Source organism: Micromys minutus, assembly GCF_963924665.1.
Source record: "Micromys minutus genome assembly, chromosome: 2".
NCBI classification, from domain to species: Eukaryota; Metazoa; Chordata; class Mammalia; order Rodentia; family Muridae; genus Micromys; species Micromys minutus.
The window spans coordinates 102,181,670-102,206,215 of NC_137971.1; the positions used below are offsets into that span (position 1 = coordinate 102,181,670).

The 24,546-nt window shown below is 38.1% G+C and overlaps 1 protein-coding gene across 16 annotated transcripts in view; it reads right to left on the reverse strand.

The window, feature by feature from the left end:
• DLG2 (discs large MAGUK scaffold protein 2) overlaps window positions 1-24,546 on the reverse strand; it is a gene marked incomplete at both ends in the record, with an annotated part of 1,874,976 nt that overhangs the window by 738,936 nt on the left and 1,111,494 nt on the right. For 6 of the 16 annotated variants that reach the window (XM_080912632.1, XM_080912651.1, XM_080912647.1 and 3 more), the window contains one exon: window positions 858-1,166. The exons of the other annotated variants lie outside the window; for them this stretch is intronic. In XM_080912632.1, coding sequence (XP_080768758.1) covers window positions 858-1,166 — 309 coding nt within the window. Of the gene's footprint in view, window positions 1-857; window positions 1,167-24,546 lie in introns of those variants that run through there. 16 annotated transcript variants of the gene reach the window in all.

Below are 24,546 nucleotides of genomic sequence, written 5' to 3' on the forward strand. Positions count from 1 at the left end.
TTCCCTGCAAACACAGCTTGTTCTTTTCATGCATATTTAAGAATACTCTCTGCTCATGTTATGACGGTGACTACAGGTGCATTTTATTTATATTTATAGTATTTACAGGAGTTGCTCCCTGCCTTTATGGAAGCAGAAAAACATAAGTAAGTCTAATTTATTTTTGTTGAAAGGCTAGTAATTCAAGAGCAAAAGAAATTTAGGAATCAAATTAAATAAATATGCATATGTTCAGAAAGGCATTGTAAGAGAAATGGTTGTAGTCCTAATATAAATCGAATATAAATGACCTACCTCACTGCTCCTCTATGATTAAATGTGTTCCCTTCTTTTTTTCTAAGTATGATTGCCCTCTCTCTTGCTTCCAATTAGTCTTTTCATTTGGAAAATGAACTGTGCGGTAGAAACGAAATTTCTCCTCCATAACTGAAAAGACACATAGTACCATACGAGTAAAGCAGTCTATACATCAAGCCTCTTCTTTGGTGGGAAGTGTCAGATTAAAGTTAATTTCTTTCTGTACCTTGAAATAATAGTAATAATAATTTTTAAAGGCGGCTGAAGAGAAAAGAAAACTGAACTGTGATTACGCTGCTAACAGACATGCTACCGACTACTAAAAATCCTCTGAACTGGAGGAAAAGTCACTGACTCCCATACACAGCATGCTTGGATTTCTACCCGCCTCCCAGAAGTGTAAAGCCACAAACACGTGTGAAACTAGAAAACCATTTTTCTCTACTATTTTTCCAGGCAGACAATCCCAGTCAGCAAGGGCTCAGCAAAGTTTTCAAACCATCATAACCTTAAACACAACTTTCTTCCAACAGAAAGAAAGTCACAAAGAAAAAGCTCACCTGTGCAGGGCTGAACCAACCGTGTGGGCAGACACATCGCTCCCCACAATTCCCCTTGCCCTTGGTGCTGGTCTTGTGGGGGCTTTTCCGTACACTGTCCCACAAGGTGACCAGCTTGGTCCTGTTTGAAGCCGGGCCCCCAGGTCCCGAGGAGGGCATGGTTTGGGAGCTGTACCCGAGTCCCTGGGTATTACTCTGCCAGCCACAGGCGCAGTGGGCATCCCTGATGAGGGTGGGCGCACTCCTGCCGGCATCCATCCCATCGGACCCCCGGCTGCAGCTGTGTTGCTTGGTGAGGTATGCACTCATAGTGCCCTGAAGCCTACTCTTTTCTGTGGTCAGCTCTGCATAGAAATGCTTCCTCCCTCACACCCCTTTCTTCCAGGCAGTTGTAAAAGTCTTTTTTTCCCCTGTGGATGCCTCAGTATCTTTGACAGCTGCTATAAGCGGTTCATCGTGGGAGCAGAAGGAGCAGCGAGAGCAGCTCTGCACAGCATTATCTGCGGGCTGGTAGCTCTTTGTCAATAGATGACTCAACTCACAGAGCAACTTGACAGTATCCCTGCTCTAGGCAGAAGCAATCAATGCTCCACACAGCTGGGCTACAAGACTGTACACAGTGTAACAAGCCCTTTTTGGATGGAGCCTCACAGGAATGAATACTCACAATTTGGCATTCTCTGTTTTCCCTCCTCCCTGATCCACACATGAAAGACAGATCTCAGGAAAGAGAACTTCGTATCAGAGCAGCAGGACCTTTCTTTCGAGAAATGATGCATCTAGGCAGAAATACTATAGCATAAGCAGTCTCAAGTGCGGGTAAAGTTAACCTGGGAAGGAAATGTTCGCTGTTTCTGGGAATCACCCTTCCAGTTGCCAAGACATAGACCAAATCAGGAAATAATGGAATCAGAGCTTCAATATTAACTCCAAAAGGTATCAATTAATTTTGAAAAAAATGATCAAGGTTAAACTGTTACTGGGATCCTTTAAATTTTGAATTTAATTTACTTTAAATCATGATTACATGCTATAATACAAGTATATGTTCTTTATGGTTTAAACAATTATTAATTCTCTTCCTTTCAAAATATGATGACTTTTAAGATTCAAAGATGATAGTTTGGTTTATTCTAAACTAGTATTTATCCTCACCCCAAATTATTCTGAGGATTTATTTCCAAATACTTTACCACAACAAATTCATTCACCACAGAAGGAGTCTGCATTTTATAGTGAAAGATGTATTCAACCCTGCCATTCATTCTTTGGTTTTTCTAAGATATAATTTTCAAAATATTTAACTAAAATGGGTGAAAGCTATCCAACTTTAAATAATTTCTTTCCAAAGAGGACATGACTGTATTTCAATTTCAGAATGTTTCTTGAACACATCCACAGTATTTTCAGTAAAGGGAAAGACTAAACACAACCACACTTAAAAATGACATTGTCTTTTTGAATTTACATATCTTTGACCAGACTGTCCACATCTTTCACGTGTTCCTAAAGAGAAGAAGCATTGAAAGTTTGGATGAAAAGTAAGTTGTCATCAAGCAAGGAATGAGAAAAGGATAGCCATTTCTATAACTAGGTAAGTCATAAACCATAGAATGCCATCAGACCTGCTTCCCAGAGAATGCCATCAGACCTGCCTTCCCAGATAATGCCATCAGACTTGCTTCCCAGAGAATGCCTTCAGACCTGCTTTCCAGGGGACTGCTGAGGTTTTGGGACAGATCCTGCCTACTTCTGTTCACTTGCCACTACATTTTTTCAGGTTCCAGAACCATTAATATGCTCACCTCTACACAGAGACTCATGGTAAATCATTATTTCTGGGTTCAAATACCACAGAAGCAATAGAAATCTATTTCTACACACACATATAGAATGATTGCTTCCCAAATTCTACACAATGGTCTGAATTGATAGTGAGAGCAGGTTTAGTAGAGAAGGCATTCAAAACTTTGCTAAGTTGCATGTGGTCATGGACTGATGTTCTTACTGTGGGGACAGAGTCTGAGGTAAGAGGCTCCCTGGGACTTGGTTTGCCCCCAGCTTAATTCCAGTAAAAGAATTTATCTCAGAAGAATGAGGTGCTCCTCTTCCTGATCTCCTGAGCATGCATGAATGTGTGTGTGTGTATGTGCGTGCATGTGTGTCAGCCACCATAACTAGCTAACTAACCAGCTAGTTACAGACACATAATAATAGTGAAACACACTTGTCATTTTGCACTCAGATGAGTGGAGAACTATTACAGAGATCTCAGGGCAAGCCTGGGTTATATAATGATGCTAATCTAGCCATGGCCTTACACATTGTTACCAAAAATCACAATGTAAAACTGACTAAATAAACAAATAAACAAACTAAAATTAACTCCCAAATAAAACAAAGAAGCCTTTAGTCTATTACTAATCATTTTTCCAAGTACTCACATACTGACCAGCAATCCTTTTTTTCTTTTGTCTTATTTTTGAGTGAAGATTTATTTTCACATGCATGTGCATACATACATGTACACACACACACACACACACAAAGAGAAAGAGAGTGAGAGAGAGAGAGAGAGAGACAGACAGACACACAAACACACAGAAGTAAAGAAATGAAGGAAATAACTAAATTTTTGTAGTAATATTTAAGTAAGCAAAGCCCCAGAGACATGCATGCTGTTTAGATTATGGTGCTAGATCTGAGATGAGGCTCTTTATATGGATATTTGTTTAAAGAAGAAGAGGAGGTGGAAGAAGAGAAAGAGGATGATGATGATTTGAACTATTAGGCAGAGATAATAATAGAGATAATAATAACTTTATTTTTCTACCCAAAGAGAATCAAAGAGACAAAAATCAATATAAAAGGACATTAAAACGTATGAAAAAATCACTGCAGGGTATTCAATAGAAAGAAAAGAGGAAATCTGTTTCCCACTCACAAACCCATTATCTTTATTCTAGATCAAGGTATAACTAACACCAGAAAGATCTTCTAGGTCAGATAAGGCCCCGGAGACCTTCGGAACCTCTCTTGTACTGCCATGATACATGACATTACACTGTTATTTGACACAGTCTGGCAAGGTCATCACTCTCAAATGACAGTGTCAGGGATTGAAAAGCATGGCTCCCTTTGATCAAATGTAGCAATAGACCCTTCCCTGGTGGTTCAGGCAGGATCATTGTTCAAAAGCCCATTGGCAAATTCAGGGACAGCATACCCAGTCCTCACTCATTTTATTCTCTGGGATAAAAATCAATCTGATAGAGTAAGTCAGTATATATCCATCATGGTTCTGTAATGGCATATGCAGTATGCAGCCAGACAGAGGGTTTCCTGGATGAGCAGTATTATGCTGTGATTAACCATCATAATATTCTAAATCTGCTATGAGAAGGTTTTGCAAATGATCTTTGTCTTCTCATCAAAAAGCCCATAGAGCATTTGTTTTCACAAGCTCGGTGTACCATTTCTTAGTGCATATCATTTCTTAGTATATAAATAAGTAGCTGTGTTTCATAGGTAGTGTTACTTGCCCTAAAAGATCCTTAAGATTGCAACACCCATTTACCAAGCTCACCAAAAGACTATATTGAAATTACTAATTCACTTCTGCATGTGTAAACTAATTTTCATCTTCAGCCTTCTCCTTTCCAGCAAAGACTTTTTTTCTTTTCAAACAGACATTTGGCTTTCTGAATACAGACCACACAAAACAGATAGATTCAGCCAATGAGGCTTCTCTACCATTGTACAGAAGTAGACAGACCCACTAATTATCAATAATCCAATTTGACCATTTGTAATTGGACAGCTGTATTAACCATGAGATGACATCAAATTCTGGCGAAACAGGAATTAGAAATGTGCAAGCATACATCCTACTTATCACTGTGATTTAACCTGGGCACAAGACACACTAGGTAATGCCTCTATAAGATGTGTCTTATTGAACTCTTGGTGACCTGCCATTGACTCTGTAGAAAAACTTCAAAAGTAATATCCTGGCCTGGTTTTGTTAATAAAAATAAACAGCACAGATGAATCACTAAATAAATTGAAGTGTACTAAAACATTATGCAGAATTATTTTCCAGATAAAATTTCTTTCAGGCATTCAATCCATATGGGAAATGAAAATATTAATTACGAAAGAGCTAAGTGCATATTGCAGAGGAACTGGAAAGCAGATGCCTTTTAGCTGCCACAAGTAATAAGTTAAATAATCACAAAATGCCATAGCACATTAGGTAGGATCTTTTTTGATTTGTAAAGTGAAAATACATAAATGTATAAATATTAGCAAGTCAATACTATGTCCCTTTGGCTGTGATAACTGTAGGATCCAAGAATATTTACCTTTCAAAATGTTATAGCCAAGAATATTTAAAATATTGCAGACAACAAAATTATTTCCAAACTGCTAAGCCAATCCAGTAATAAATCATATGAGATATAGCAAGCAGTATATCTTTTTGGACAGGAATGTTTCCAGGGATGGAGATACACAGCTTGGACAGCCAATGTTGACAATATATAAGAAATCAGATCTTTTAAAGTGATCTGAAGATACAAAAATATATTTGGATTTGAGTGGGGATTGTGTGGAGAATAAATCAGAATTCATGATAAAACTAAATTATAAAACATCTTTCAGGAAATGTAGACTTATTATGTTCTAATGCATTCAGTAGCATAATTCCACAAATCAGAACACAAATTATGTGACACCGTTTTAGAGATTCTGAGAAGAACAATAGTGAAATTGCAATAATCTTTTCCTATCAGCATATTGTTGCAGTTCATTTTATGTGCTGAGCTATACCTCTGCACTCCATGTGTTCTCACGCTCTGAGACTCAACTAATGTCTGTAAACCCTCCTGTGTCTCACCCAGAGAATTCACACTCTCTAGTATCTGTTTGGTTACTTAGGGGACTTTAATATTTGTCATTTTCTCTTACTCCCATCATGAATTTGCAAATGTAAGATGACATAAATCTACTATACATTGGTACCATAGCTACTTAACTGCCAGACACTTTTGCTCCAATTCTAGACAGCCATGTGAGGCCTAAAAGGATTTATAATCTATTCTTTCCTGCCCATTCTCTATTAATGTTGCTTTCCTGCCTGGGGTTTACATTACCAAAGGTAATGCCATCTTTAAAGTGGGTGCATGACCCTTTCCCATGTCCTGTGTGATCTGGTTTCTGCTGATTCACTACTGGTCTGGTTCATGCTTCATTCCTTCTGCTTCTTCCATTCACAGAGTCAGAAAACATGTTCTCAGATCTGGTTTTGATCACTGGACATGCTGTTTGCCTTACTCCAAATTGTCACACAAGCCCTACTGATTTTTCTGTAGAGTAGACTAAGAGTTATCTCCCTAAATCTCCACCATGACCCAATATGATCTAATATATATATATATTTTCTTGTTGTTCTTGTATGCTGTTGTTTTTGTTGTATTGTTTTTACCCAGTTCCAAACGCAAGTTCCAAGACTTGTTTTCTATTACACTGCTGTCTTAGCCAGGGTTTCCTGCACAAACATCATGACCAAGAAGCAAGTTGGGGAGGAAAGGGTTTACTCAACTTACACTTTCACATTGCTGTTCATCACCAGAGAAAGTCAGGACTGGAAACCAAGCAGGTCAGGAAGCAGGAGCTGATGCAGAGGCCATGGAGGGATGTTACTTACTGGTTTGCTTTCCCAGTCTTGCTCAGCCTGCTTTATTATAGAACCCAGGTCCACCAGCCCAGGGATGGCTCCACCCACAATGGGCTGGGCCCTCCCCACTTGATCACTAGTTGAGAAAATGTCTTACAGCTGGATTTCATGGAGGCATTTCCTTAACCGAGGCTCTTTTCCCTGTGACAACTCTAGCCAATGTGAAGTTGACACTAAACCAGCCAGTAAAATTGGCATATGTAAACTACTTCTATTAAGACTTTCAAGTCTTCCTCGATCCCAGAATGCCTCAATGCCATCCACTCAGAAAAGATTCTTTGAGCTGTCTTTAAAGACAGACCATGCCTTCCTTCTATCTAGCATTGACGTATCTTCTCTGCTTCTAGGACAAGACTATTAAAATCATACATAAAATGAGAATTGTGCTTTTCTTTTCTCCATTCCCTTCTCAAAACATAGCATATGCCATCACTATCAGGTTAAACAGAGCTTCTCTTGTTTGCAACTGTCATCTCTGAACTTAGCACAAAGTAATAATTGTGTTTATTAAAATCATTAAAGAAGACAGAATTAATTTACAGTGATCACACCGACATGAGTATTTCAGTCTGTGGTACACCTCTCAGTGTAAAATGAATAAAGCAGCATTGTGATTTTAAAAATGAAATAGCAATGAAACTTATGGTCATCAATTCAGTGAAGAATTTATTATGGTTATTTATATAATTATAATAATAGTTATAATTTTTATATAATTTATGATTATAATAACAGTTATAATAGTTGTAATGATAGTTATATAATTGTTCTCTGTAGAAAATTAGTTAATGGTCTCAGTATTGAAATAACTTTTTTATTTTATCATGGCACTCATCCATAAAAGCTGTACTTCCTGACATTTGGATTTTTTTCCCCCAAGTCATCAAAAGTATTTTCCCTCTATAGGTAGTGTGTAAACAGGATTATTTCCTCAAATTAAAAGACAATCCTCAGTACTTATAGGGGATCAGAGAGGTGGCTGTGTGGTTTGGAATACTTAATTTTCTTGTAGAGATCTTGCTTTTAGTTCTCAGTACACACACCTGGCAGCTCACAGCCACTGTAATTCCAGGTTCAGGGGCTTCAATGCCTCCTTCTGTCCCCAACATGCTTTTCCTTCATACAGTGTGCCTCCGTGCATGCAAAGTCATATATATACAACATGTACTTCCTTCATACAGTGTGCCTCCGTGCATGCAAAGTCATATACATACAACAAAAACAAATAAACGGGATCTTTTTTAAATGCCTAAAATAAAGACTCTATTTAACTCTATTAAGACTATCTTTCTTCCCAGAAAGAGATAAAATAAAATAAATGGCAGCTCACAGAAGCATAAAGTGTGTGAGAGGTCTTATAAAAGTGTGTTAAGGTCTTATAAAAGAGGGAAGGGCCTGCCTGTGCCTCCTAACAAGCAAACTACAATGCAAAGAAATGTAAAAATTACATGCTCATGAAAATATTTATTAAAAATGTTTTATCAATGTGGAGCACAGCTCTGTGGAGTACAAGCATGGTTGTATAGAAGATCCATAAAATCTGTTTGCCTTGAGTCATTAAAACTCTGCATTAGCCCATGCGTGCTGCTGCCAGCCTTGGTCAGAGAATCTTCTTCCTGCCGAAAGAAGTGGTTAATGCAGAGATTCATAACGTCCAGGACCATCGCAGAGGAGGGTCAGGAAGAGCTGGAGGATCAGGGGTGGGAGGTGACTGAAAAATGCCGTGACCTTCTGTCCTCTGCTCATGACATGGTTACTGCATACATGAACTCACAATATCTGTAGTTACTTACACATACATGACAAGATCAAGCCAGTTGGAATACTAGCATGGGAGGGAATGATTCCCTGAGTCAAGAAACTATTTTATATAGGGAATGCAGTTTCTGCTAGTAAAGATGCTGCTGGGAGTTGATTGCTCTGTGTGGTGGTATCTCTTTTCTTTACCAGTGTGACCATCGGTAGGTTCCTTATTACCCAGTGTATGACCCAGCCACATATGGGCTGCACTCATTGAACTGAGTGGGTTAAAAATAAGTAAATAAAATCCTATATATGGAGGATATAAAATTACAAAGGAGATGTGATGGGAAGTCTGGCAGCGACCCTAGAAGGGAGTGAGGGGTGGTTATAATTAAGGGGAAGGAGGATGAGAGTGGTCTGGGGGAAAAGGATAACATTTCAAATGTAAATACAGAGAGTATATAATAAAAAAGACATATAATATGCATGTATGCGTGCATATTTTAAATTTTTTTAAACTCTGACTCATTAATCTGACACAAATTCTTCTTCCTACCTCTACCTCTAGCATCCACCATTTTTGTTTTTTGTTTCTAAGAAATTTCCTACTTTATATATTTCTTATATTTGATGTACATGAGTGGTCTGTTAGAACTAACTCTCAATGTATACAAAGGTGCAACTATCATGATAGAGTGATAATTTTGAAGGTGGAACTTTAAGGGGTTGGATCTAGTGAGAGGCTTAGTGCTTCTTATCTACCCTATGCTGTGATTTGTTGTGTTTCCAGGGGCTCAAAGTTATGGGGTAGAATGAACATGGGCTAGAACTTCCCAAAGTGCTGGCTCAAATAAACTATTTCCCATTGTTGTTTAATTATCTCAGGCGTATGTTATAACAAATGTGGAGTCATATTCAAAAGCCTCCCAGTCCTAGCAGAGTTCCTAGATTTCTGAAATTGTCACATATAGAGCTAGGGAGGAAACCAGAAGCTGGAGACAGGCTTTCATTGTAATAACTGTGTAAGATTTTAGTTTCTAGAGCACTATTTTTAATAGTGGTCTCTGAATTTACTGAAATGTTTTTAAAAAACCTGGGTTAAAAATAAGGTAGACCATGACTTGTCAGAGGTAATTCATCTGTGGACTGGCCTAAAGGCAGAAGCATGGATTAGTGGAAATGACAGGGCCTCCTCCAGCTAAATCACTTCCTCTCCTCAGAGACGTGACAGTTTAATAAAGTTAGACCTAATGGTCTTGCCATGGACAGTGTTCTTCAAATTTACATTTAATTAATCGTCTCTTTGGTGGTTCCACATGATATTTACTTTTGGATGTTTTCATTTGATTTAGTAGATATTTAGTGAGTGCCTATTTCACACCAAAAATTGTGCTATGAAGCTGTAGACATGAGAAAATTCTCATGAGAATAGAGGTATGAAATATACGGATGCCCACAGTGATAAAATGGGACATAGAGAGCCAGGATGTAGGAGTCTCGCCTGCTGTTGAACTTCCTCCATAAGGTTTTATATGTGGGCAAATTGGTCTGCACTATAATACAGCAAGCTTCTTGAAGACTAGGGTCATTCTTGGTTTTATATTCAGCATCTCCTTTTCACCTTCTTCCTATAGTATAACTATCATCTATTAGTAAAGCCTGCCATTTACCTGTAGTAACAAAACACCCTACTTCTGTTCAGGACAAATACTGGATTTCTGACATTGTCACCAGCTAGCTGTTTTATCTTTATTGCAACTTGGTGAATTTAAGATATCAGTATGACATCATACCAAGTTGTAAACAGCTGAGATATCTGACAATGATACACTGTCAGCATGTCTAGTTGTTTACCCTATGACTTAAGAAATGTGGATACAATAATGAGAGGTAATTGAAAATATGACTGTCCCTGCCTTTTCTTTGAACAGGAACATTTTTGGGTTAATAATTTTGAGATGTGTGGGTTTCTCCAGACCTCAAAGAGGGGCTATGCAGTTCTACTAGAGGTAGTTGTTACAAATTCTATTTGTTGGGTATTTAGACTAAAGTCATCCCAGTTGAGTCCTGGGAGCCTCTCCATTCCCTGGTATCTGGAACTTTCTATTGACTAACCCGATTTCCCATCCCCCACTGTGGACTAAATGAAAACCCATTCAGAGACCACCCCTCTTATGGATCCATCCCATCTACAGACAACAAACCCAGACACCATTGCTGATACAAAGATGCCTGGCATAGCTGTTCCCTGAGAGGTTCTGCTAGCACCTAACTATAAAGATGCAGATACTCACAAGCCAACTGTCAAAATGAGCCTGGGCACCCTAGTGGAAAAGCTAGGGGAAGGACTAAAGGAGCTGAAGGGGATTGCTACCCCATAAGAAGAACAATATCAACAAACCGGACCACCCAGAGCTCTCAGGGTCTAAACCACCAACTGAAGAATACACATGGAGGGACCCATGGCTCCAGCTGCATATGTAGCAGAGGATGGCCTTGTCTGATACCAATGGGAGAAGAGGCCCTTGGTCCTGTGGAGGATTGATACCCCAGTGTAGGAGGGATTCTAGAGTGGTGAGGTGGAAGTCGGTGGATGGAGGGTAGAGAAACACTTTCATAGAGACAAAGGTAAGGGGGACGAAGAGGGGCGGCATGGTGGATTTGTGGAGGGTTAACCTGGAAGGGGATATCATTTGTAATGTAAATGAATAAAATGATTGATTAAAAACAAAAAAGAAAACTATGAGATTGTACATAAAAATTGTTTCTCATGTTGTCCATTTGAGTTCTTTCAATAGTTTGCATATAGACTGTTATGATATCATGGTGAGTGACTGGCCTCTGTAATCACTGTCATATCCTATTTAAATTATCTATTTAAAGGTAGGGATGAGAACCTCCTCCTCTGCCCAGACAGATTTCTACTGTATCCATTTAGAGGTGGAAGATATTTTCATTGAGGTATAAGTACTTGAACTCAGATGGCATTTTTCCTCCCTTCACACGTATGTTTCCTTGCACTGTGATAAAGCTGTGTATAGCATTTATAATTTATACTCTTTCTTTTCCCATTGACGATTGATGAGGCAGGATTCCTAGAGTCAGACTTCCTGGTTCACAACTCAATTCTGATCATATCAGATCATAAATTTGAGCAATTTATATAAGCTTCCTGAATGTAAATTTCTTTACCCATAAAAGAAGAAATTTCTTACTCAGTAGAATCATATAAAGATAACATGAGATAATTTCTAGAAAGTGCTTAACAACATAGTATCTGTCACATTATAATGATCTAAGTCTATTATCATCTCTCATCTATGTACCTACCTACATACATGCATATATACATACATACCTACATGTCTATCCACTCACATGTCAGCTTCAAACATCCCTCCCTATTCTATTTTAAGTTCTACAGGCTGATAGTTTAAATATCTGCAGTGTAAATGAAGAGATTGTCAGTAAACATCAGCCTAATTCAATTGAATATCAATATTCTATATTGAACATAAACTTGTCTTCTCAACTCCTATTTTGAAGAAGATGTCCTGATGCAGGTGCTAAGTAACAAAACCACCAAGAACACACCCATAATTAATTGAACACTTGGAGTGAATCTCAAGTGTATCATTTGTTTAATCCTGGTTACTCTAAATTATGAAAAAATACTAGTTTATAATCTGAAAATATAATAATAATAGTAATACAGAACTGTCATTTTCTCATTGACTCCGGTTTGATAAAGACTAAAACTTCAATAAAGCAGAGATCCAGACTATACCCGAGATATACAATAAAACTGTGCAAAGCATCCAATAGAAAGATAATCCAATATATATCTAAAAAAAAAACTCAGAAAAGCCAGTTAACAAGAAAACAAAAAACCCAGTTTACAAATGGGGTACATAGCTAAACAGAGAATTCTTAAATAAGGAAACTCAAGTGGCTAAGAGCTTAAAGAAATGTTAAATACGCTTAGTCATTAGGGAAATGCAAATCATTTTGCTTTGAGATTTGATCTTATATCCATTAGAATGGCTAAGATCAATAAAACAAAGGACAGCTTGAAGGAGAAGACTCATTCATCACTGATACAGATGCAAACCTGTTCAGCCACTACAGTAACTGGCAGTAACTCAGAAAGATTGGAAGTAATACACCTCAAGGTCCAGTTATACCACACTTGGGCATTTGCCTACTGCATGCTACTACAGAGATACTTGTTTAACCATGTTCATTGCTTTTTTAAAAATAATAGCCAGAAATTAGAAACAGACTAGATGTTCCTCAAAAGATAAACGGATAACAAAAATGTGGAACATTTATTTAGTGAAATTGTACTCATTCATTAAAAAGGATAAAATCATAAAATTCACAGACAAATGAATAGAACTAGAAAATCAATCCTGAGTGAGTTAATCCAGACCAAGAAAGACAAATATGGTATCTATTTGCTTTTATCTGGATATTAGCTGTTAAATCAATATTAACCAGGCGACAATCTGCAGTACCACAGAGGTTAGGTATAGAGTAAGGAACTGGGGGGCCAAGCTTGGGGGACAGATAGATATCCTTAGAAAAGGAAAACAGAACACACGGACAGTAATGAAGTAGGGGAGGATCAAACAGGGAAGGGGAAGGTCGATAAGAATGAGGGAATGAATATGGAGAGAGACAGCTAAAATTAGGGGTCATTTGAGGGGTGGTATGGAGACCTTACGGAGTAGAAGCTTCTATCTACCTATCTACCTATCTATCTATCTATCTATCTATCTATCTATCTATCTATCTATCTAACTATCTATCTATCTACCTATCTGTATATAGATTTACACACACACACACACACACACACACACACACACACAATTTAAATGAGATTTCCAAATAACAAGAAGGACAGAATCCTGCTTGTGGGACAGAACTTTGACTAGCCATCTCTTGTCACCAAATCTAAGTGTGGTGTTGGCTTAAATGGTCCCCTGGGAATCTCCAAACAACCCAGACTGTTGCCCAGGACAACTGATCACAGGACCTGAATACTGCAGACAACACCTACAGAACTCATTGAACATGGGAAAGTCAAGCTGGTGCCGGCACAGAGCCTTCACCCCTGCATTCACCATCTATGATATAGGAAGGTATTCTGTAAGCTACCAAAAGAGAAAGATAAACAGTGATCCAGTCACAAATCATTTTATCTACAACAACATTCAGCCTGAAAGATATTCTAGTGCAATGATGAAAAGAAAGAATCTTGAAAAAGTAGCCAATATTTGATCTGGCTTAAGGCCAACTCCACAAGATGGAATGTGTACCTGAAAATAAAATCCTGACACTAGATAACTTAAGGATCTGGGATAGAACAAAATACTGTTCTACTACAAGAAAATAGCAACAAAATGACTCATAATGACATTTTGCTATATTCATAGATCTGGCCTTGCTCAGCCATCAACAGAGAAACTTCCTCTAGCTGCAGATGGGAGTTAATACAGAGACCGGCAGACAGAATATTCAGAAAATGAGAGCCTTTGGAACACTCATTCCTAAGGGATGTCTTCATCAAATTTCTCCCATCTGAGCTCAGGGAACCCTGAGGAAGAGGAAGAGAGAAGAGGGTAAGATCCAGAGAAGATAGAAGACACATAAATAAATAAATATCCATGTCATTCAACAGTACTGACTTATGTATGAACAGAGACTGAGGTAGGATGCACAGGGCCTGCATGGGTCTGTGTCACATGGAGTCCTGGAGCTGCAAGAGGTGTGCTCAAGCCCCTTCCCTGAGCCAGAGGTAATGTCAGTGGATGAGCACTTACAAATGGAACTGGTTTTCTCCAAGGGCATCGTCGCACTGGGGAAACAAACTAATGTAGGGTAGGCAGCATGGCCAGCAGCAGCAACGGAAAACAAACTCAAAGCAGCTTCCCAGGCTTCTCTCCTTAGAATGTTGTGCTTGGGCCTTTTGGTTTTTTTTTTTGTTTGTTTTTTAAGTTATTTTTTGTTGTTTAATCTTATTTTATTTGTTTTACCCTACAGGTCCTTGGGATATTAAGACTTCCAGTTTTGTGTTTCTACAAAATGTCAAGTGTGTAAAGGAGTGGGTCTTCGCAGGTTTTTTTTTGTGTCTTTCTTGGGATCTTTTCCTTCTATTTGTTTGTTTTGCCCTTTTCCAATGTTTTAATTTCTGTTTTATTTTATTTTGTCAATTTGAAGTTTGTTTGTTCTCTAATGAGAGACAGAAAGCAGGTAGATTTTGAGGAGAGGGGAAATGTGGAGGAATGGGGAGGAGTGGGGGGGCACACTCAGGAAATATTATGAGACAATCTTTCAATAAAAGAATTCTCAATATGTTTATTTTTTAAATACTGCCAGATGCTTGAACCCTCGTAATCCTCCTGAAAGCTTCACAGTGGAAAGGAGAAAATCTGAGCCCTGTTGCCATAGTGTAATGAATGTAAGGTCACAGTTTGTAACACTGTCAGCTAAACTTTGAAGCTCAGAGGTCATTCTCAAACCTTTGCCCTGTCTTGCCCTGTTCCCTATGCTGCACAGAACACCAGGGGAAGGACTGAGACACTGTGTCACTGTCCTTGTCCTCAGACTGGTTTGAGGCAGGAACTACACTCAGTAAACCCAGAACTTAGATTTTAAGCTCATCGTCAGCATAAAATTTACATTGGCATTCTCTCTTCCTATTTGTAGTTTCTAAGGAAAGGATCTGTCAAGACTTTGGGGTCCCATAAAAATGCTTTGTCTCAACTTGAAAGACCTAAATGATGAAAATAACATTTTTGCATTATATATATATATATTATTAATATATATATATATATATATATATATATATATATATATATATATATATATATATATTAGCCAGGGAGCATCTGCATTTTCTGACAACCTCAAGAAAAAGGTCTGTGTTTCTATAAGCCCACTCTGTCTGGCTGTGTAACAGTCAGAGCAGCTGCAGCTCCCATTGGCTGGACACTGGCTAAGTCACTCTTCTGTTAGGATAAAACACCAAGACCAAGGCAATCCAAAGAGCACAGAGATTATTTGGGCTTGTGGTTTCAGAGAGATAAGAGTCTGTCATGGCAGAAAGGCAGCTGGCAGGCATGGTGGCAGAAACAGGAAGTTGGGGAAATGAACATGTGAAAATGGTGAAAGTTTTAACCCCTTATGCCTACCTCCAGTGACGAATGTCTGTTAAGAAGGCCACACCTCCCACAAACAGGTCCTGACAGTGCTACCACGTGTTCAGACCTCAGCTGTTACATACTATGAAGATACAAACACTTAGGAAACTAAACCTAATTCTTCAAAATTTTCACAAAAGTCAATGTTATTACCGTTTTTCAGTGATGAAATGAGTGTTCAAGGACTGTCGCCAACCATTCAAGGTCACATAGCTACTAAACCATGTCTGCAGACTCCTAAGTCTCCCTGATGTATCAATTCTTCCCTCTTCTTCCCCCACCCGATTTCCCTCACTCCCTTCCTCTTTGTCCAATATGTCCATTGAATGTCATTCTCTGAAGGTTTGGGAAAGTCAAAGTCCAATTATATAAAGCCACAGTTGATGAGAAGGCTAGGCAGTTATGAGTTATTAAATACTTTGGTTGGAGGTTATCTATGCCCCTGAAAGTGTGTATGCATTTAGGTCTGCTTTGCTATAGGAAATGTGGTTTTGAAGAGTAAGTTCCAAAATGCTCACTGTGAGACCTTCCACAGAAGTCATCTGTATTCTTGATCTCATTCAAACCTAGGAAACATCTATGAATGACAAATTACCTGTGGCCTGAGTTCTCAGAATTTAGTTGATCCCCAGAGTTCATGCCTAAATGGTCTAGTTGGAGCTCAGGAACTAAAACTGAAATTAAATTTGGGGAGATTTACCCAAGGCAAATTTATTAGCATAAAATCAACAGTGAAGTATTTTCTGCAGAAGGTCATTTATTTTGTACTTGGACTACCTTATTTTAATTTATGCAAAGATTGACTATCACTATGTGAGATTTCCTAAATAATCATCTGCTAGTAATACACAAGCTACATCCTATGTCCTTACCTTACCTGTACAATCTCTCCATTAAGGAGGAAATCTGTGGGAAGCTGAGGGTGACGATGGACACTTATTGCTTGTTTACATCCAATCTGCTAGGTAGCCTGTTATTTACTTTCTTATGTTAGGCGACAGGATTTCAAAATAGCACCTCCTTCTACTTCATATAAATGACCACTCTTTCAAACGAATCTTAATACCAATATCTTGATAAAAATACACATATCCTCCAATGACAGAGACATTGTCCAGCAAAAGGTATGAGTCCTTGCAACTTACAAAAGCCCCCAGATCACTGAATATGGATATGAACTGCTTCCAAATATTAAAAGAAAAATGCACAATGGCAGATATCCTACCAGGAGGGAGCATTTAGTAAGATGACTTACTTTGAAGCTGTGATGAAGGGGGCCTCTTCATAAAGAACCCAGATGTCCTTCAACAGAGGAATGGATACAGAAATTGTGGTACATTTACACAATGGAGTACTTCTCAGCTATTAGAAACAATGACTTTGAAAAATGCCTAGGCAAGTGGATGGAACTAGAGACTATCATCCTGAGTGAGGTAGCCCAGTCACAAAAGAACACACATGATATGCAGTCACTGGTAATTGGATATTAGACCCAGAAAGCTCTGAATACTCAAGAAACAACTCATAGATTTTATGAAGCTCAAAAAGAAGGAAGGCAAAAATATGGAAGCCTCGGTCCTTCTTAGAAAAAAAACAAAAAAGAAAAAACATAGTGTGTTCATCATATATTATTATGTAACAAATTTTGTGAGGTATAATAATATTTTATAAAATAAATGTTAAAAAATGAAAAATGTTTTTATTATTTCATGGATAGGGATGGTTTGCCTACATGTATTTCATGGTACCACATGCATTCATGAAGCTGGAAGCGCGCATCAGATACTTTGGGAACTGGAGGCAAAAATCTAAGCTGCCATGTGGGTGCTGAGAATCAAATCTGGATGCTCTGGAAGAGAGGTCAGTACTCTTAATTACTGAACCATCCCTCCACCCTACTAAATGCTGTAACCTCTGGATGGATCTCAAGAGAACCCGGGCAGTGCTCTGCACATCTGACTACTGTCTACGCGCACCTGTGCTCTTGTCTGCCTTTCAAAAATCTCTATGCCCTACAATAGCTACGGTGTCCTTACTGCTCATATGCAAGTCCTTGGAACTTTATTCTCAGCACCCCCTAGGCACTCAATAGACAGCTGCTTTTTGTGACACCGCTGATCTCTTCTGAGAAACTGTGGGCCCTTTTAAAATATTACCCAATCATTTCAACTTCTAAATAACTGAGGGAGTTGCCTTGTAACTTTAAGTTACAGAAATGTAAAGAAAGAAAAAAAGAAAGAAAAAAGAAAGAAAGAAAGGAAGGAAGGAAGGAAGGAAGGAAGGAAGAAAGGAAGGAAGGAAGGAAGGAAGGAAGCTAATTATACCATTTCCATAAAGCTGAACTTCTTCACTAAGAATAAGGGAACCCACTCTAGAACAGCAATCTCAACTTAATAAAAATAGACTGGCTTTGAACAGCATCAAAAACTAGCCCTGGTGATAATACAAACTGTCTTAACATTGAAATGCTTAGTTTTATATTTCAGTTCTCCTAATTCTGAGTATAAGAGTCTAGACAAACTATGTAGAGAATCCATGTGCTGGAGAATATCACTGTCACAAGCACTGCATTGTTATAAAGATTAGCTAGGATTTATGAAATGGAAGTGAGTTGTGTGTGTGAGTGTATGTATGTTGAGGCCTGCATGCAAGAAAAGGGGATATCTGATTTGCATAAGTTGTCATGTCTGCCTTCAGATATAATATATCCACATGCTCTGGAGGCTAAGAATATATTTTGAAGCCAAACATTAAAGAGTGTTTCTCAGAACAATAAAAGATTATTCAGTGGAGATATATTTAAAATGTGAGATCGGTCAAGTAGGTTACCAAGATTCTTGTGTATTTTACTAATCCTTCACAAAAGATGATTAATTACCACTGTAACTCACTGTAAAGGACACTGAATGTTTTTACCTGACTAGTGAAACATACCATAGGGTCAAATGTACTGTTAGATGCAATGTCACTTGTTAATCTTTAAATTCTTCAAGGCTGCAGACTATTGAAAGAACTGAAACTTATTTGTCTATAAAGCTAAGAACTAAATAGAGAAAGCAATTGGGTGGATAAATACAAGTTTTCCATCCTTTATAATTCAGTTCTTGCCTTGCATCCAGTTTGTGGCAATGTATCCGAAGTCCCCCATTCCTGCCAAGGTGTTGATTTTAGGCTACAGAGGGAGCCTTTGAGCAAATGGCTTTCAGACCATAATTTAACTATGTCTTTGAAAGCTCCAGGAAGGAATAGTTGTAGAAACAATCAAAGTATATCAGAGACATGCTAGGAATGGCTGATCTGAGAATACAGCCTTTCAAATGAGAAATCCATGGTCTATGGTAGTTTCATCTGCTCCACACAAGATGGATTTGGCAAATAAAATGAGTGGATGTTTTGCCATTTGAAATGAATACAACTCCACAGGAAAGATGCATCCTAAGACTCAAACAGTAAAATGTATAGCTCCTGTCTTAGTTAGAGTTTTACTGCTGTGAATAGCCATCATGACCAAGGCAACTTGTACAAAATTTTAATTGATGCTGGCAGCATCCAGGTAGGTGTGATGCAGGCAGAGCTCAGAGTTCTACATCTTCATCTGAAGGTATCTAGAAGAATACTGACTTTCAGGCAGCTAGGATGAGGGTCTTAAAGTCACACCCACAATGACACACCTATTCCAACAATTAGTGCCCTACTCTGGGACAAGTATATTCAATTACACACACACACACACACACACACACACACACACACACACACAAACACTGGGACATCTATATCTATATCTGTATCTATGTCTATATCATCTATATCTCTATATCTATGATTTAAAATAATGTATGGTATGTTATATGTAATAAGGCCTGGTGTAATTTTTCATCCTCAAAGAATAATCTTATCATATCATTTTGAGACAATGAACAAAACCAGAGGGTCCCATGTAAAATGACACAAGCTATCAACAGAATACATATTTTCTTTCATACATAAAACCTAGAAAAATATGAAGGAAAAACGGAAGACAGACTATTTGATAAGGGAAAGAATGGGAGAGGAAGGAGGAGGATATCAGGGTGGGAAAGGATACAGGGAGGATGGATGTCAGAATGATGCCTGGAAACTACAATATGGTTATGAAAGGTCTATAATTTACACTTACAATTAGAAACAATAGGAGTCTGAAAAATCACAGATGATAAAAGTAAGCCTGTGCGTCTAGGCTAATCTTTAAACAAAATCATCTAATTTTGATAAGGACCTACACCTGGTCACAATTTCTGTCATATTTATGGGTCAAATAAATTAAAAATACCAATAAATTTCTGAGGAATTTCATTCCAAACATCCAAGTAAATGCATTCCTCCTAAAGCAATTTTCTACTATCCTTTCCAACACTTTCAAACACTAAGCATAAAGTGTGGGTGCACCCTAACTCCCTGGGATGCCAGTAGAGTAGCTTTTAAAGCCTGGAGCCCTTAAGAGTTTCAGGAGATGAAGAAATGCACTTGAGGTCCAGCTACACCATTGATCGTGTCAGAGAAGTCACCTGATCCTCTGTCAGCCTCACTCACATTACTTCTGACATGAAGATAAAGATGTTCTCTCCTAAGACTAGTTATGAATTCAGGAAAATTTCATTCATAATTCTCCATCCACATGTATGACACACAAGCTCCGAATTAAGAATCATATACGTTAGAGAATGATAATAATTTTGGAGATTTCTACCTTGATCTCTACTGCTTTGAATAGTCTGAATTGAGGTATCTGACAACTCAGGCCCTGTAAAGATTATGCTTACGATGCACCTTTATATAGAATTGTATTATTGTAAGTTTCTTGGTATTTTGAATAGGAATAGGAATGTTCCCTGTAGACTTACATGTTTGAATCTTTGGCCCATAGAAAGTAGTACTAATAGGAGATGTGGTCTTGTTGAAAGAAGTATGTTACTGTTGTGACTCTTGGGGGTTGACTTTGAGGTCTCTAATGTTCAAGTTTTGCCCAGTATGGCTTAAAATCTTCCTTCCTGCTGCCTGGGAATCAGGATGTTAACTCTCAGCTACCTGTCTAGCACATGACACATATGATGTCATGCTTTGCATCATAGTGATACTGAACTGAACTTCTGACACTGTAAGCCAGCCCCAATAAAATGTTTTCTTTTTAAGAGTTGCCAAGGTCATGGTGTCTCTTTACAGCAATAAAACCCTACCTAAGACAATATACAACATTCATTCTATGCATTCAAATGTAAATATGTTTATAATAGAACTTGTTTTAATTTTTTATCTATGCTTTCTTGTATCTTTAGCTATATCCTTATTTTGTCTATTAGGTGACTTCTCCTTATACAAAATAATGAAGAAATGCTATTTGGCACAGTGAAACCTACAGAAAGCATTTTGTAGGTTAAATGTGATCACAACTAGGGAAATGTAACATTTTGACAGAGAACTTTTCTAACATTTCCCCTCCCTGTTCCACAATCAATGTAGTGATCATTGTCTCTTATACTTGACTGAATTTTGTTGCTCCTAAGCAGCTCAACTCCGTGTTGTCTGGTCATGGGACTGCTCGCTCAAAGAAACCAGCGAGTCTTCATATTTGCCGCCTTACGTCAATTCATAGAGTTCAAGTAAAAGACTCCTCTTACACCACCAAGGCCCATGGATCAGCTTCCTGTCCTGGCTTCCTGTTTCTGACCCGTCTCTTTGGTTCTCACAGTCTTCCTTCTTGAGCAGGGTTATTCGAGAGCGCTAAACTGCAAATCTACAACCACATGAAATGATCAGCCTAGCTCTCCGGAAGCCAAGACTAGGAAAGCAGCCAGTTTTCCAACCCTGAGGCAGGCCTGTGGCTCTGCAGTTCCGGTTGAAAAGAACCTGGGAAAGCAGGGAGGTGAGACTAGAAAAACAAAGTTTGCAAACCTGTCACTGGTATTGTTTTTAAAGCCTTAGTCTTTGTAACATCATAGTCTTCCTAGTGTTCTCTGATGCTTACTATAAAATTCCCTGAATCAGCAACTGAAAGTATTTAACAGAATCAAGCCATGCTCTCAAAGACAGAGCTGTCTCTCTGAAGGGAGACACGGTGTTTTGTAAAGTCGCATTGTGTACTGTAAGCATGGGTTTACTGAGATCTGTCAGCTCAACATCTGGTACTCAACAACTGGAGTTCCTCACAGATAAAAAAGGTCAGCAGAGAAGTAAGTATAAGAAAATGATGTCAACAGGTAACCAGAACAGAGCTCTATTAAAGTATCACAGTGTTCCATGTGAACCTTGGTGCCAGAATATAAATAAATACGACATATACGTCTGTTCATTTGTTGATAATTACTTGAAAATACAGCTTAGATCAAATATCAAACACAAATAGATTAAAGCTCTTACTGACATGAATCTTATGTCTCTCTGGTGAAGCAGCTCACCAAGATGTTCCCTTCAGCCACCGTACTTTGTAGATCACCGGTAGGCATCTCACCTACTTTCCTTAACAAACTCTACTGTGTGAAGGTAATATGACTATTCTCTTACATAGAATTGGTTTAAAACCTTGGCTGAATTATTTTACAAATAATTTGTATTTGGACTATAATTTTTAAAAAGCTACAAAAAAGCAATGTTACAGATGGCTTTTCCCTATTAGTGTCTGGCTTCATCGCCTCAAACAAACTTTTTACTAACTAGGACTAATTAGGAAGTTCTTAAACTTCCTGATGTTAAGATCCTTTAATACAGTTAATCATACTGCAGAGACTCCAACTATAAAACCATTATTTATTGCAATTTCATAACTGCATGCACTCGCTATTTTTATAAATATTAATGCAGATATTTTTGAAGCTAGAGTTTTACTAAAGTGTTGTGACCCAAGGGCTAGTCTGAGATCTTTGGTTCCCCCCATATGCAAAGTTCTACTAATGTAGTCATATGTGACATGGGTAAATGTCACATTAAATAAGGCAGTGTAGTCTTTAGCACAGTAAACATTTTACTACTTAAAAATCAATGTGGATGTCCTAAGAGTATCATTCATTATAGATATTTGTGTCTTTAAAGATCATGGCGTACTGCTGTCTACACAGGCTGGAATAATTTGTTTCAATTAATGCTAATATACATGAGAATCCATGAATAGTTCAACCACATGCGTTCACATTTTATAAAGGAGTTCAGAAATCATATCTGTCCTCTTGCACAGACTCTGCAGTTGTTACTTAATTTCCTAAAACTTTCTTTTTAATCTAGCTGACTTGACTAGAAAGAAAGTTATAAGTTAACCAACTTCAATACAATTAGATTTTGTTAAAATAAGGAAAATTGCATGAGAGATACCCATATTGATGAAACATCAATATTCCAGTAAATTTTGCAATCATTATCTTATTAATCCCTAACATAAGGTTTAGAAGGTAACCATATTCATCAATTTTATTCCATCCTCGAGGTGATGAAGGTTAATTATTTCCATATTCCATTTGAATATATATATATGATATTCAGTAAATATTTACATATTTGTCTTAAACCTGAACTATCCTTTGGAGTTGGGAATCAAACATATTGGAGAATTGTATCCCTGAACTATACCCAGCCCTTTCTTTCCTCTTCTAATCTTTTAAAGCCTGTGTACATATAGAGTCAAGAGAATTTTGGAGTTCTCAGGACCAGAGTTTCAGGTGTCATTGGGATGTATAGCTTGTCTCATGGGTGCTGATATCTGAACTCAGATCTTTATTGGGCAGCAAGTGCTTTAACCACTGAGCCATCTTTCCGTGCCCTTGCATCTTTATATTTAAGAAGATAATAGAACAGGGAAATTTAAAATTTTTAAATTTTTAGCAGAGTCTTTTGCTCCCTGTTTCCCAAATAAGTCTTCCGCCAACACCTTTTCCGTATCAACTTGATAAAATTATGGAGATATTAATAATTCAAATTTAGATTATGTATAGGCAGCCCCACCTGGAGAATCCATCCCATGTATAGTCACCGAACCCAGACAATATTACAGACACCAAAAAGTGCTTGCTGACAGAGCCTGATATAGCTGTCTCCTGAGAGGCTCTGCCAGAGACTGACAAATACAGAGGCGGATGCTCACAGCCAACCATTGGACTGAGCACAGGGTCCTCAATAGTTAGGGAAAGAACTGAAGGACCTGAAGGCGTTTACAATCCAATAAGAAGAACAACAATATCATCGAACCAGACCCCTCAGAGTTTCCAGGGACCACCATCGTAAAGATTACACATTGAGCATCCCATGGCGCCAGCCACATATGTAGCAGATGATGGCCTTGTTTGACATCAATGGGAGAAGAGGCCCTAGGATCTGTGAGGGCTGTATGCCCCAGTGTAGGAGGAATGCCAGGGCAGGGAGACAAGAGAGAGTGGGTGGGTGGGGGAGCACCCTCGTAGAATCTGTGAGAGGGGGAATGGGATAGGGGATTTCTGGAGGGGAAACCAGGAAAGGGGATAACATTTGAAATGTAATTTTTAAAAACATTCCAATAAAAGAAAACCCATTTATCACATAATCAAAATAAATTTTCACCAAATAAAAGTAGTTTAATATTCAAAAAATTCAAGTGTAGATTATACACCCTCTACTCAGTGTCTCTGAGAAGATCACCATTTAAGAAGCAGTGCTGAACTCTGGATTCTGGGCTTTCATAATATCCCCAGAGAAGCAGCTTTCATTGAAAGAATTTTCTTACAGAAGACTCTTACTTTAATATATATGGCATGGTTGGTACCTGGACTTACTCTAGCTGAATTTCGTCTAAACATCAGCTATACTTTTGTAATCTCTAGAGAATCAAGTATAGAAAAAAAATAATGATTGAGGATTTCATTTCTTTACTGTCAGGAAATACCTTGGCCATACATTCACTTACGAGACTCACTTGCTATTTAGAGATTAGTTTTGAGTGTGCATGGGGACTGCTCTATTTACTGATCTGTGTGAACGCAATTATAGGAAGCCCCCAGTA